Here is a 15,440-nt window from a genome sequence, read left to right as displayed (position 1 = left end):
AACATTGAAGAGGGGGCGGTTTAGGGTGGGTTTAGGGAGCTTGTATTTAGGACCATGAATATGTTAAACAATATCCCTCCCCGGTGCCTCCTGAAGTGTGACTACACTGCCGGCTCGCCTGCTCGCAGCTGTCGTGGCGGAGTGTGATAATTCTCCTCCAGCAGGGATCTCGTGGCCTGATAATGTAATTGGTTCAGCGGGGATCTCCATTCATCATCATCAGGTCGGAACGCTAACAGATACAGATGCAGCTATAACCTCGTCAGCCTTTTAATTTCAGCGGCGCTCTCGCTCGCTCAGACCCAGAACCAGGCTGTCGACGAGGCGTTTATAAAAAATTAAAAGAAACACAACACATCGATGTTAGTAGGCCGTTGTTCCATATCATCATCACTTCAGATCTGCACTAAGGAGACTTCGCCGTGTGTGTGTGGGGGGGGGGGGGGGGGTCATTGAGGGGTTGTCATGGTTACCTTTTCAGGAGCAGGTTAAAGGAGTGCACCCCCCCCCCCTTCCTCGTCATGAAAATGCTAGATATTGATTGGCTAATTGATTGACCCTAACCCTAACCCCACCCCACCCCTTCCTTACTTAGTCCTCTTGTGTTACCAGAGAGAAAGCAGGATAGAGCCGGGTTCTGATGGCACCGGCCCGCCGTCGCTCATTCATATTATCCCGAAAACTTTGGAACACTCCCGCTGGTCATTAGGACAGCAGACTCGGTTGGCACTTAAAAAAAAAAAAAAAAAAAAATGCTAAACATTTTCCTTTTTAAGCTAGCTTTTAAATGAATTATTAGTCTTATTTTTCTTTATTTCTATAAATGTTTTAAAAATATTTTATTATCATTATTTGATGTCGTTTTTTTTTTTTTTTTTACATTTTGTTATTTTTTAATGACTATAGTCAGTGATAGAAACACTATCCCAGGTGCGTGTGTCTTGAGAGAGGGGTGTCTGTAGCTCTGTTTAACCTGCGCAGTAGCTGCAGTCCATCGGCTCCTTTCTTCCTCTCCCTCTCCTTTGTGTTTTCTGTACAGCAGGTGGCCTGTATGTTCACGCTGCTGATATTCATGAACTGAACAGTTTGCTGAGCGCGTGGGCGGGTGCCTGCTGGCGTGAGCGCTCGCTTTTGTGTGTGTGTGTAGTGTGTGCCTACCCTATGTATTGTTTGCCTGCAGTGTTTCCACATAGGCACCTAGCAGCTGTCGAAATACGACCTACGCCATTGAATTATTATAAAAAATAAATAAATCAGAAATAAATAAATACTAAACAAAACAAAATGATCCACTCTCTCCTCTGGAGTAAATGGCCTTGTAGTGGCCTTTTTATAAACGTGACGTGCTTTCATGGACACGTTGCTCATAATAACTCCATTTGAAATGCGATTGTGTCCAAAACCTTCTAAGCCCAGCCGATACGGTCGTCAAGCGCGCTCCGTCTCGGCCTTTTAGGAACTGTTGTTCTGCGCTACGGACGCTTCATATCCAGGTCGATTCACACGCTTGTGAGTAACGCATATAGACTTTGCACTTACCTGCTGAATAAGATAAGTGCATAACAATCTGTTGTTGTTGTGAAAATGATGACTAAAGCCCTCTGGTGTCTATCCCCCTGGATATCAACAGAATCGAGCCGTTTCAGATATCCAATCTGCTTTGTTTGAAATATTGCTGCATAATGTACACAGGTTACTCGGATGCTCTGAATCACTCGCATCTAGCTGCTCTGATTGGCCCATCGGTTACATCTAGAATGATGCTCTGATTGGCTCGTCGGTTACATATAGCTACTCTGATTGGCCCATCAGTCGCATCTACTGTACCACTGAGTCCACAATCAAGTATCTATAGAGTCTAGTGAACAGAAGGGAACGCCCCCTCAGTCTACTGAGAGTTGGCTGTGCTCAGAGAGGGTGACCTAAAACACTTCTATCTCAAAGCAAATGATACATCTGAAGCTGAAAAGATTATACGTTGTGACATTAACAAACCATACGCTTACTTTAAAACATGTATGAATTAAAACATCATTGTGTACTTGATCTTTAAGTAAATGAACACGGTTTGATAATACAACAGTTCTGGGGAAAAAGGCTGATGTATTATTATCCTAAATCCAGAGACACCTCATCTAAGCTCGACAGACGTTTCCCCTGCTCGCCAGTCTGCACAGATATGTACCGCATGTACTCAGGTTGAGATCCCTTCTGGCCGCCTGGCAGCGAGCCACTTTGCGAGTGCACAGAAACATAGAGAAATGTTCACGTCCTCTGCTGCTACAGCGCTCCATCCTCGGGGGGAAACACTGGCCTCTGTATGTCTTTGTTGCTTGCTTGTGGATCAGGGTTGGAGAATAACAGGGACTTGGGGCAGAAATGCCCTCAATCATAAAAAAAAATGCCCTTGACAGTTTCATTAGATTCTTATTTTTCATGACACAAATATTCTGGAGGCGTTAACATGAAAAATGATATATATATATGATATAAAATACTACAATTGATGCTGTAAGTGGTATTTCTTTGTTAAAATAATTTGGTATTCTTTTTTTTTTTATCCACTTTTTTTCTCTTTCTTTCTATTTTTCCCCCATCCCAATTCCACTGTGCCGATTCTTCCCTCCCCTGTCTTGAACGTTGCTCGCATATGACCCCCACTGGCCGGTTGTAGGGAGGATAGAAGCATTGCATCACGTGTCCCCTCCGGTACGCTTCTATGCTTTTACCAACGCGTTCGTGTTTCCGGGTTCCCGTTTTGCGCTCCGATTGGCCACTGACCTACCCTCATAGACGCGTCCGGTTCTGTGCTTTTGTTTTGAGCTGACACTATTTTTTTTTTTTTTTTTTTTACTTTATTTTTTAGCGTTTATCGCTTTCCTGGTCAAGCATGACCGACAGTTGCAGGGTGAAACGGGAGAGAGAGCAGGGGGAGACATTCGGCAAATGACGGCGGGTCCGGGAATCGAACTCGGAGTCAACCAGATCCGTGACGCAGCACGGAGTCCCGCGCGAGCGCGGTAACATGGTGTGCTACTGGAGCACCCTGACGCTAGTTTTCAACGGAGAGACGCACACACATCGCGGCGCGAGTGCAGCTTCACAGGCAGCCGGTGATGAGGAGGAAGAGCTGTGGATTTAATCGGCAGGAGAGAGAGAGAGAGCTCAAAGCCGTATATAATATAATAGCCCCGCGGTGCGGTCAGAGGCTGCTCAAACTACCTGTGTTGTAATAAATTAATTGATTGATGTTTAACTTGTCTGTGTGTGTCCAGTCCTTTCGACTAGCAAAGCATAGACGCGAACGGGTATGCTATGGAACAATATGTGCTTGGGTTTTCAGAAAAAGGCCAAACATCCTCTCTTACCTTGACGATTAAAAAGCCTCCATACTTTAGTATAGTATTCCCATGGCATGGTGCTGAGCTGCAGCCAGCTAGCATTGATGCTATCCAATGCTAACAACATTAGCTAAATAGCTTACCAACTGAGGTAAACGTTAAATACAGACAACGTTTGCTACAGTCAATTACAGTGGTATCCTGAGGTAACGTTAAATACAGACAACGTTTGCTAGTCGAAAGGACTGGACACACACACGGACAAGTTAAACATCAATCAATTAATTTATTACAACACAGGTAGTTTGAGCAGCCTCTGACCGCACCACGGGGCTATTATATTATATACGTCGTTGAGCTCTCTCTCTCTCTCCTGCCGATAAAATCCACAGCTCTTCCTCCTCCTCATCACCAGCTGCCTGTGAAGCTGCACTCACGCCGCGAGTGCAGCTGTTGAAAACTAGCGTCAGCTCAAAACAAAAGCACAGAACCGGACGCGTCTATGAGGGGGGCCTACTAGCCTCAGAGCGCAAAGCGGGAACCCGGAAACGCGAACACGTTGGTAAAAGCATAGACGCCTCCGGTACACAAGGAGGCAGCGCCTGTCACATCTTTTCACCTGTCAGCGCGGACTCTGATTGGCGAGGTGTAACGTGTGGGAGGCTCACACTACCCCAGCCATTTCCTGTCTCTGCTGTGCAGGCGTCCCCAACCGACCTGTAGGAGTCGCTGTCCACAACGTCCAGATTACCACCCATCGACTTCCACCCGCTAACTCTGCCAATTGAGTTAGTATGACGGCTCGCCCAAGCCGGAGGCAACGTCGACAGCCGGAGTCGAACCCGGTGTCTCTTGCGTTGGTGACGAGCGTAATGTCCGCTGCGCCACCCAGCCGCCACTAATTTGGTATTATGCGTCTCCCAGTCCTTCCACTCTGCAGTAAACGGTAAACAATAAATACATGTTCTATACTGTTCCCACGCTTATACAATCAGGAGAGAGAACTCCACACTGATGGTCTGAAATAATAAAATTGTCAAAAATAAGAAATTAAAACAAATATGTGCTTGAAACAAGTAAAATAATCTGCCAGCTACAGTAATTTGGCTTGGCAAGATTTCTTGAAATAAGTAAAAATAAATATCTACGGTTCCCTCTCCTGATTGGATAAAGTGGGAACTTGGAAGGGATGCCAGAACATGTATATTCTGTTTACTGCAGAGCAGAGGTCCTGGGAGACTCATGGTACTGACCAAACACTCCACTCCACTACCAGTGATGGGTCTCAGAATGTAGAGCTATTGACACTTATCTTAACAAAAATATACCACTTACAAGCACCTTTTAATTTCTCTGATAAGTGAAAGATGTGGTGGAGGGAGAGAGAGAGAAAGAGGGGGAGTGAGTGAGAGAGCGAGCGAGCAAGCGCTACTGGTACAATTACACACTTCATTTTACAGTCTGGAACGGACTAATCTCTGATGGAAGTGCGTCACGATTGATAAGATGATTGGACATCTCGTCATTCATAATGCTGCCAAGATCCTGTGTAGAGAGTCTTGTATCCATATGATTTGATGAGTTTGGATGAACTCACGCAGCCCCCGCTCCACTGTTCCCACTTCCCACCTCTGCTGTGCTCAAGGCATAGAGACAGAGATACTGACGTGCAGATAGAGAGCGCCGCGCAGGGAATATTAATTCATTAATCAATCGCCAAGACTCTCGTTCCTCCCAAAATGAAGTTACATCCTCCCCCGGTCCTATTTTTATCTGAGCCCCCGCCGGGATGACTGGCTTGAGCCCTGGTCGTAATGCAACGTGGTATCAGTAGGGATGGGTACCTTTCACATTTGAACCGGTACCGGTACCTGTGAATCGATACCGGTACCCAACGGTACCTTTTTTCGGTACTTTAGTCTTAAAGAAATTTAATTTACCTACCTCAGTCGTAAAAAAAAAAATCCAAACTTCAAATAACTACAATTCGACAGTTTTCGGCTTGTCATTGCTCCGACTGCTTTGTTGTTGAATCAAGTCAAATCCTAGGTAAGCATATATTGTGCGTGTGAACGTTGACATGAAAAGAAAAAAGTAAAAAAAAAAAAAGTAAAAAAAGTAATAAAAGAAAATTAATAAAAAAAGAAAATTATTTTTTTTTTATTTATTTTTTGGTTTCTCACTTGATTCGATACTCGGTAGTACTGACATGTTTCGGTTCGGTACCTCAAAAGTACCGAATTCGGTACCCATCCCTAGGTATCAGACCCGTCACCGTGTGACTGAGTCCAGCACTGTGTACTGTAATGTGGTATCAAACCTGTGTGGGTCCAGCCTGGTCGTACTGTAACGTGGTATCAAACCTGTGTGGGTCCAGCCTGGTCGTACTGTAACGTGGTATCAGACCTGTGTGGGTCCAGCCTGGTCGTACTGTAACGTGGTATCAAACCTGTGTGGGTCCAGCCTGGTCGTACTGTAATGTGGTATCAGACCCGTGTGGGTCCAGCCTGGTCGTACTGTAATGTGGTATCAGACCCGTGTGGGTCCAGCCTGGTTGTACTGTAATGTGGTATCAGACCCGTGTGGGTCCAGCCTGGTTGTACTGTAATGTGGTATCAGACCCGTGTGGGTCCAGCCTGGTCGTACTGTAATGTGGTATCAGACCCGTGTGGGTCCAGCCTGGTCGTACTGTAATGTGGTATCAGACCCGTGTGGGTCCAGCCTGGTCGTACTGTAATGTGGTATGGGAGGGAGGGAGAGAGAGATTGATTACACCAGCTGATACCTGTGTTTACATACTGGCTTGTGGTGTAGAGCTAGATTAGGCCTGTTATCAGTGCTTGCTACTGTCTGTGGCCCTTTGTCGCTCAGAGACCTGCCTAATAGTGAATTAATCAAGAAAGAAAGCACAAGAAGTGAAGCTCTCTCCCTCCCTATCTCTCTCCCTCTCTCTCTTTCTCTCTCACTCCCTCCCTCCCTCTCCCTCTCTCTTTCCCTCTCCCTCCCCCCCCCCTCTCTCTCTCTCCCTCTCCCCCCCCCCTCTCTCTCTCTCTCTCTCCCCCCCCTCTCTCTCTCTCTCTCTCTCTCTCTGCACATATGTCGTTGAGTCAGAGTGCTTCATGTTACATATTCATGAATGTGTGGGAACTGAAGCACTGGGCAGTGATGGATATACTGGTATCAATACTGCTCCCATGGCTAGTCATTTCTTCCACACCATTTCCAACACACACGCATACATACATGCATACATACATACATACATACATACATACATACATACATACATACATAGTTACATACATACATATATTCATATAAATATATATACACACACACACATACACACAGTCGCTGGCCAGCTCTGCTTTGACAGATTGCTGCCCACTTCCTGTATTTCTGAAAGGTCAGTGGATGTAGTTAAATCTAATGGGCTTTGCTAGTGGCCCATCACTCACCCAGCCAGCCATACGAGTCGAGCAAAGAGGCTCCACTCCACTCGTCCCCAGTACTGCAAATATTTCAGGTATTAGCAGCCGAGCCAGAGTGACTGTGATGGTCATGAGGCTCAAGGTGTGTTTCCACTTTCCACCGACTGCGGTGAGGTGCTTAACAGCTCGTGATGTGATTGGAGGGGGTGGTGCTTCAGCTCGTGATGTGATTGGAGAGGGGGTGGTGCTTCAGCTCGTGATGTGATTGGAGGGGGTGGTGTACTGTGGTGCTTCAGCTCATGATGTGATTGGAGGGTGAGGTGAGGTGCATTTGCTGGTCAGTATTAGCATGAAGTAGACTTGACATCATCATGCAAAGGGCTGCAACGATTAGTCGACATAATCGACGACGTCGATCATAAAAAGTCGTCGACGCCGAATTTTTCCGTCGATGTGTCGTATTAAAAAATATATATATTATATATGTTATTTTTTATGATTTTTTTTTGCACTACCTATCTTTGTGAAAGTGGCTTCTCAGCTCTGGTCCAGCTGAAGACAGAGCAGAGGAACAGATTGGACATTGAGCATGACCTCAGAGTTGCTTTGTCTACCATCACCCCAGACTTTGAGACTCTTGTCAGGAGCAAACAACATCCCCAGTTATCCCATTAGTTCCCTGGGATGTTAAACTCTGTTAAGAAGTCTGCTAAGAAGGATATATTATTTATTATTATTTTATTTCATTGTGTTTTTAGCCCTAGTTGCACTTTTGTTGCAACCCCAGTTATCCCATTAGTTCCCCCAAACTTACTGTCGGTCTGTTATGTTAAGCTAAGAAGTCCGCTAAGAGCCCGGAAAAGGAGCCGCGCCCACAGGAAGCAGAGATGGAGGGTGTGACCGAAATAATCGTTAGATTAGTCGACTAATCGAAAAAATTATCGACAGATTAGTCGACTACCAAAATAATCATTAGTTGCAGCCCTATGCAAATTAATCTGTGGCACTGGCACCTGGCTCACAAAACTTAGATCAAACTATCGAAGTAGGAAGTCGGATCAACATATCCACATCTGTCTGTATATTCCTGCATATAATCCTTTTTACATATCTGTGAGTGTAGATCTATATCTATACATATCCCTTACCTACTCTTACTAGTTACACTGCTGGCCAGTATGACTACTATCATACTGACTTTATACCTGTATCACTGTGTGTAGTGTGTACTACATAACCAGGCAACAAAATAAGTACCAGCCAACCGCCAATGGCTGGTAAAAAATCTGCCTGGCTGGTAGTTTTTAAAATCTACCAGCCAAATGGCTGGTAAGTCAAAAAGTTTAGTTTGTTCCCTGAGAGCAGAGCTACACAGCAGTGCGCCTATTTTGCGAGCCGAAATAAGTCTGTGGTTTTTTCTTCTTCTCACAACGGGTCAAATGCATCTAACATGCATTGCATCGTCGCCATTCCTTTATGCCCACATCGCCCGAAATGAACGTTATGTTAGCTTAAGCTAACAAGCTAATCCTGATCAGCGGCAGAGCCATAGAGAACAGCAGACAGTGTGGACTGGGGAAAGGGAAATGGGGGGGGGGGGGGCACTCTCCCTTTCTCTGTGTGTGCGTGCGTTTGGAAAGACGATGAAGTCACTAGTCAGGACTCAGGAGAGGAGTATATTGTAGTAAACTCAGGATTACTGAGGATGCACAGATAATGTTGATATTCAAATATAAAAAGGTTTCGAGAGGAGTGGAAGTTTGAAGACAGACTAGACTACAATATGATGCGGGGGGGGGTGAGTTGAAACAGTGTGTGTGTCCCCGACCCCACTTCTATGTTTCAATAAATTATTTGCATTTAAAACTATTAACGCTGACTCATTCCTTCAGTCCACTCAAAATTATGCTAATATTCCTTATGTTGTTTATGATATTAATTGAAAATAGCATATGAGAGTATTATATAGTAATAATAACACATGGCGATATACTAAAAAGCTATTTTTAATTTTTGGCCGGTAAAAAATCTGCCTGGCTGGTAGTTTTTAAAATCTACCAGCCAAATGGCTGGTAAGTCAAAAAGTTAAGTTTGTTCCCTGTACATAACACTACAACTGTACATACATAAATAGCGCTATTACTCAGTAGTACTAATCTATATATTTTATACCCAGTTTAATCACCTGTACACATTGTTGCACTTTACTGTTACATTTGCACTCTGGTTGGATGCCAAACTTCTTTTCGTTGTACTGTACTTGTATAATGACAATACATTTAAATCTAATCTAATCCAATTCAATAGTATAGAACCTGATTCAATAGCATAACACCTAATCAAGAGAGAGATGGAGGAAGTGCTTAACATGGCTCGATTATATAAACGTCTCATCTCCTAATCCCCCCCCCCCCCCCCCCCAGCTTCATCAATACTTATTATTTCCAGGTATTCAGGTCACCTAGCTTACACCCAGCATAATGGAGAACTTGTGTTGTGATCACGGAACCCCCCCCCACACACACACACACATATCCTCCCTCTGAGACATGCATTTGACCACAGATATCGGAGGGTATAAGGACAGCCTGGGACAGGTAGGAGTTGAGTTGAGTGCCTTGCTCAAGAAAGACACTTCAGAAGGGATCAACAACACTACTCTGACGCATGCAGAACGTTCTCTAGTTTCATCACCGGACTTCTTTCCGATTCGCTAATTAATTGTGTACGAATGAACTAAAGTCTTGAAGAAGCTCGACAAAGGTCCAACTGTTCTCTCTGCGACCGCCTGGCCACCCAGACCGGCGTCCTCGACTGTTCCACCATGAGGCCAAGCTGTGGCTCCTCCAGATAGAGCCTGTGACTGAGAGCCTCCACTCCACACACCACTGAATAGCTGCCCAGCTGCAGTTCAGCTCTCTGTGCGCGTGTGTGTGAGAGGGGGGGGGGGGGTCTGAGTGCTGCCTTTGTCCCCGGTCCTCCAGCCTCCATGTGTCTCCTTGAGAAGGAGCCTGTCAGTCACATCTCCCCGGCCGTAGCGGCATCGGGCCACCGGCGTCCTTTACCAGAACAACAAATCCTCGAGAGTTCCTCCTTGTCATGCGGCCAAACCGCCCTCAGTCGCTCCACGAGAGTCGCCCTCGACAGTGGCTGCTTATATTCGTCCTCTCGTCCCAAAACAAACGCCTGATCTGACCTCCACACCGGTGTTATTGCCTTTTGAACGATCTATCCATCTATCTATACTTGCTTATATACACCTGGCTGCATTATAACCCATACCTCTGCATGTACAAATGCTGTATTATGGTAAATGGCTGAATTTATATAGCAGCTTTTATCCAAAGCGCTTTACAATTTGTTCCTCACATTCACCCGCTCACTCACACATTCACACACTGACGGCGGAGGCATCCATGCAAGGTGCCAACCTGCTCATCGGGAGCAATTAGGGGGTTAAGTGTCTTGCTCAAGGACACTTCGACACGCTGCCCGGGAGGAGCGCCGGGAATCGAACCGGAAACCTGCGGATTACCAGACGACTGCTTTACCTTCTGAGCCACTGTCGCCCCTCATATGTATGCACACATGTATTTCTCATCACATATATACCCATCCACACCCGTCTGTATTTACCTGCACATAGTCCTTCCATTTACATATATGTAGATACTATATTTATATCTGTACATATCCTACTCTTACTAGTTACGCTGCTGGCCAAGTATGACTTACTACCATACTGTCTTTATACAGGTATCGCTGTACATACTACAACTCTGTACACATCCGATTAGCACTGCACTCAGTAGTACTAATTTGTATATTTTGTACCCAGTTTAATCACCTGTACATTGTATATTGCTGTTGTACTTTACTGCTACATTTGCACTCTGGTTGAACTTCTTTTCGGTGTAAGATAAGATGAGATATTCCTTTTGTTGATCCCCTTGGGGGAAATTCAGGCATCATAGTAGCATGGGGGAGGGGGGGGGGGTACAGGTATGGGCATGGTAATAGTAGAAGACATAAATACAGGCAATAAAATTATAGTACAGTAGAAAGTAAAAATAACTGTACTTGTGCTGTATAATGACAGTCATTTTGAATCCAATCTAATCTTAAAGGGAGAGTTCAGATTTTTGGAACCCTAGCCCAGATTTCTTACCCGTGATGCTGTCGATCAGTAGAATCCTCCTTTCCTGGCACCATCCAAGCCGCCCCTCACGCCTAATCCTCGTACTACATGTCCTGTAGCTCTGGCTAGCAGCTGCAAAGTCAATGGGGTCTGACGGCGTGACACAAAGTAGACTGTCAGCTCGTACAGACGGGAGCTCTACGCCATCGATCTGCACTGGTTTGTGGTTAACTATCCGGGGGCTAGTATGAGCAACAGCATGGTTTGTGCTGAGAAAGGACTCTGCTGATCAATATTATCATTGGTAAGTAAGAATTATGACTACGGTGCCAAAGATCATAACTATCCCTTTAACGCTATACTATAGGCTGATCTGGAGTCTTCCACCCTCTCCTCTCGTGTTGTTTTGGTCTGGCACCTCGCTGTAAGGCTCTGGGGGTAATTATTCATAATGCTGCTGCGTGTGGATGTGTTGCTGCACGATGCGTTTTTGAACCTTGGTAGAATCTTGTTCGTCGTCCTCGAACCTCAAGTATTTTTTGGCGTTTGTTTCAGGGTATCTGCAGGGTATTAGAGAGTCGTAAATTTTATTTGCACAGGTATTAAATCTTTTATAATACAATTTTTGGATTCAAGTCGTTGTTTTTTCGCAGGGCTGCCGGGAGCGTCTGGCGAGAGCGCGTATGGAACGTGCAGGAAGTTAAATTGGAGTACAAGTGCAGCCAGTGCAGCTGTCAGTTCAGTGTCACTGTGTTTTTTTTTTTTTTTTTGTAATATTTTTTCACTAGTATGGTCATGAGATTGGTATCAAATGTTGCTCTAAGTGGTATTAAAAAGGTCTTAAAAAGTCTTAAATTCAACTTGTTGAAACCTGCAGATACCGACCTCTGACAGTGGCTCAGGAGGTAGTGCGGTCGTCCGGTAATCGGAAGGCTCTCGGTTCGATTCCCGCTCCTCCCGGGCAGCGTGTCGAAGTGTCCTTGTCGAGCAAGACACTTTACCCCTAATTGCTCCCGATGAGCGGGGCCGGCAGCTTGCATGGTCGCCTCCGCCGTCGGTGTGTGAGTGTGTGAGTGAGCGGGTGAAGGTGAGGAACAAAAATTGTAAAAGCGCTTTGGATAAAAGCTGCTATATAAATGCAGCCATTTACCATCGTCATACCCTGTGTTTCAGACTGACTCTTAGCGAGTCTGCTTTTCAGAATGTAGCCTAGATTCTCTCGGGTACATCCAGCGGTTGCCGCTGCCAAGTCGCAGTACAGCAGCTTCCTTTAGTCTAGACGGTTATCTGTGGTGTTTCACTGTAGAGACCCACCGTGCTGCTGTGTCGTCTTCTTCTTCCGTCTCCTCTACAGTAAGCATGTGTCTTCTTCTTCCGTCTCCTCTACAGTAAGCATGTTTCTCTTCTTCTGTCTCCTCTACAGTAAGCATGTTTCTCAACACCCTGACCCCCAAGTTCTACGTGGCTCTGACTGGCACCTCCTCCCTGATATCTGGTCTCATACTGGTGAGTTGCCCTCGTCGTTTTCTATTATTTCATTTGATCTTATTTACAATGACGGGCAAAAGGGGCCTCTCGAGGGGTAACCGGGAAAGGGGACAAGCAAAATGGAAAAGAGACGGACGATACATGTGATCACAGAGGTAAGGGGAATTAAATTAAAACACGCATCAAACAACCAAATAGAATGACAAGGTATGTAATACATGAAGCAGAACAGACCGATTACAGTTAAAAAGGCTGGGTGACAGTCGCAGGTGTGTGTGTAAAGGTGCGAGTCCTTAAGAGTAGTGAGCGGGATCGATTTGTCCATTTTCAAAGTCTTTTGCATCTCGTTCCAACTGCTGGGAGCAGCAAATTGGAAGGAGGATTGACCAAAGGAGGTGTTAACACGGGGAACATCTATTGAGATACGGGAGTAGATGACAATTTCATCTATATCAACATGAGGAGGGGTCAGACCAAGGAGGGTTTTGTAAACCCTTTCACTACCACACTACAGAAGGTTAACCCTTTACTATCACGGGGCCGCTAGGTGGTGTAGTGGGCAAGGCGCTCGCCATCAACGCTGGAGACGCTGGGTTCGAATCCAGCTCTCGGCGTTGCTATCAGCTTGGCTGGTCGTTCATACTAACACAATTGGCAGTGTTAGGGGTGGGAAAGCTGATGGGTGGGTCCTGGGCGTTGTGGACAGCGACCCCTACAGTTCGGTCGGGGCGCCTGCACAGCGAGGGTAGGATCTGGAGGGAGGTAGTGTGACCTTCCACACGTTACACTCTCCCAGTGAGAGTCTGCGCTGCCAGGCTGGCTGCCGGCTGGCTGCACATGCGTCGGAGGAAAGCATGTGACAGTCGCCGGCCTCCCGGACCAACAGTAGGGGCGAGTGCGCAACAACCAGGAAGGGGGTTGGGAATTGGCATAACGACTAACAGTGGGATGGGAGAAAATCGGAAAAAGGAGGGGGGAAAAAGATAATAATAAAAAAAAAGATTTAAAAAACCTTTACTATCACATTACAGACGGTTAACCGTCTGTAGTGTGATAGTAAAGGGTTAACCTTCTGTAGTGTGGTAGTGAAAGGGTTAATGACGGTAAGCCATCACCACTACCATCTTCGGTCTGTAGTTATATAGGCGTTCTTCACAATGTCCATTCTGATCTGAGAACAATCGACCGGTCCTCTTTTTCTATCCTCGGTTCAGGAAGAGAAAACCGATTTTGAGAACTTGCACCTCTTCGCAAATGTCTGAACTGTTACGCTTTTCGATAGCGATATAATTCTGGAAAGAAATGACATCTGACCATATCAGCTCCTTCGTATGAACCAGGTGCATAGAGGTTGATTGATTGATGATCAGGATTGAACACACACACACACACACACACACACACACACACACACACACACACACACACACACACACACACACACACACACAGTGTATACCTGCGAGGAGTGGATGTTTAGATACCTTGCACCGTTGCACGGTGGAAGAGGTAATGATATTGAACCAGGAAGCTGTCATCTTGGTGCACATGATCCATTGAGCTATTATTTGTGTGTAGATTCTGGGGATGCACTGATACTGATATAGGAGTATCGGATATCGATCTGAAACCAGGCCTAAACAGGGTATCCGTATCGGAGGATTTCCCCCTAAAGTCTAAGGTACCGTGTGTCACCATCATGTTGGAGATCAAAGCAAAGTGACTTGATTTGCTGCATTCCAGCAACACAGAAGAATAGTGAACAATGTATTACACTGTATATCATTTAATTTGACCCCAGTGACTCAAAACAAATGGTGTAATTTAGGGTTGCCACGGTGATGTGGAATTTCCCATGAATAAACAACCGGTGATACCAGACATTTTGCAAAACGACGCTCAATATCTGTAGAGTGCTTACTTTGATCTTTAAAGCTATGCGGCTACATTGATCCACTGTCTGTTTTTTTAATACATTTTCAATTATTAATATAAAATATCCATTTGTTGGACAGACAGAGTTGACGTTAGGTTCTAATTAAAAAAGTGAACAAACGGATAAGTAATGTACTGTTGGGTACCGGTATCGATTCCCAGGTAAAAAGAAACATTTTCAGGCTCGGTGTCCCGAACAGACCCACCGCGTAGGCCAGATGCAAGCCGCATTTTACAATAAACCTCTGTGGGGCTGCTTAATTTTTTTAAATTATAATCGCAAATTTTATCGCAATTGCAATATCTGTCAGAAAAATCGCAATTAGATTATTTCCCAAAATCGTGCAGCCCTAGTCCTCGCTCCACAATGGTGGAACGAACTTCCCACCACAGTTAGGACAGCCGACACCCAACCGATCTCTCGCCGTCGACTAAAAACACACTTCTTCAATCAATCGTAAATCGTAAAAAAAAATAACTAACTGTCTTACTGTCTTCTACTATCATGCACTCTTCCTACTATACTAATACAACAACTTTTAATAATAATAATAATAACTTTATTTATATAGCACCTTTCATACATGGATTGCAGCTCACATTGCTTCACACAGCAAATAGCATAAAATGTACATCCAGTTGACAGAATAAAAGCAATGCATAAAGTGCAGACATAAGATTAGGCATAAAATAAGTACAATAAGTACAGTGTTGCTCGAAAGCATGTGGACACCCCCCCCCCCACCCCCCCCCCCCCCACACATCAATCCCCACCTCATCCCCAGCCCTGCTACTATGCACTCAACACTGCAGCACCCAAGTTTCAACACTTTTGATGAAAATTGTTACTCGGCTGAAAGAGTTGTACCCTTCCTGCTGCTGACTCATTGCTTCGGATAAAAGCATCAGCTATAAATGACTAAATGTAAATTTAGTCGATTCATTCATCTCTAGCATATGAGACGAACATCATCTTGAGGGAGAAATCACGACGCCATGAAGTTACAGTTGATGTTTTTCCTACGTTAGTCTGGTTCTAGTTGTTCACAGCGGCTGCAGAACAGTCACGTCAAGTTTCAAGTTCAAGTTTCTTTATTAGTTGTCATA

The 15,440-nt window shown here is 45.1% G+C and overlaps 1 protein-coding gene across 10 annotated transcripts in view; it reads left to right on the top strand.

The window, feature by feature from the left end:
* The window catches only part of LOC311244635 (suppressor of tumorigenicity 7 protein homolog), a 127,179-nt gene that overhangs the window by 54,014 nt on the left and 57,725 nt on the right, over window positions 1-15,440 (top strand). For all 10 annotated transcript variants that reach the window (XM_084334248.1, XM_084334256.1, XM_084334255.1 and 7 more), the window contains one exon: window positions 12,334-12,416. In XM_084334248.1, the coding sequence (XP_084190374.1) occupies window positions 12,334-12,416 (83 nt within the window). The remainder of the gene's footprint in view (window positions 1-12,333; window positions 12,417-15,440) is intronic.

Source organism: Notolepis coatsorum, assembly GCF_963971535.1.
Source record: "Notolepis coatsorum genome assembly, chromosome: 18".
Classification (NCBI taxonomy): domain Eukaryota; kingdom Metazoa; phylum Chordata; class Actinopteri; order Aulopiformes; family Paralepididae; genus Notolepis; species Notolepis coatsorum.
Note: the sequence above shows the minus strand (reverse complement) of the source record. Positions and strands in the feature narration are given on the sequence as shown.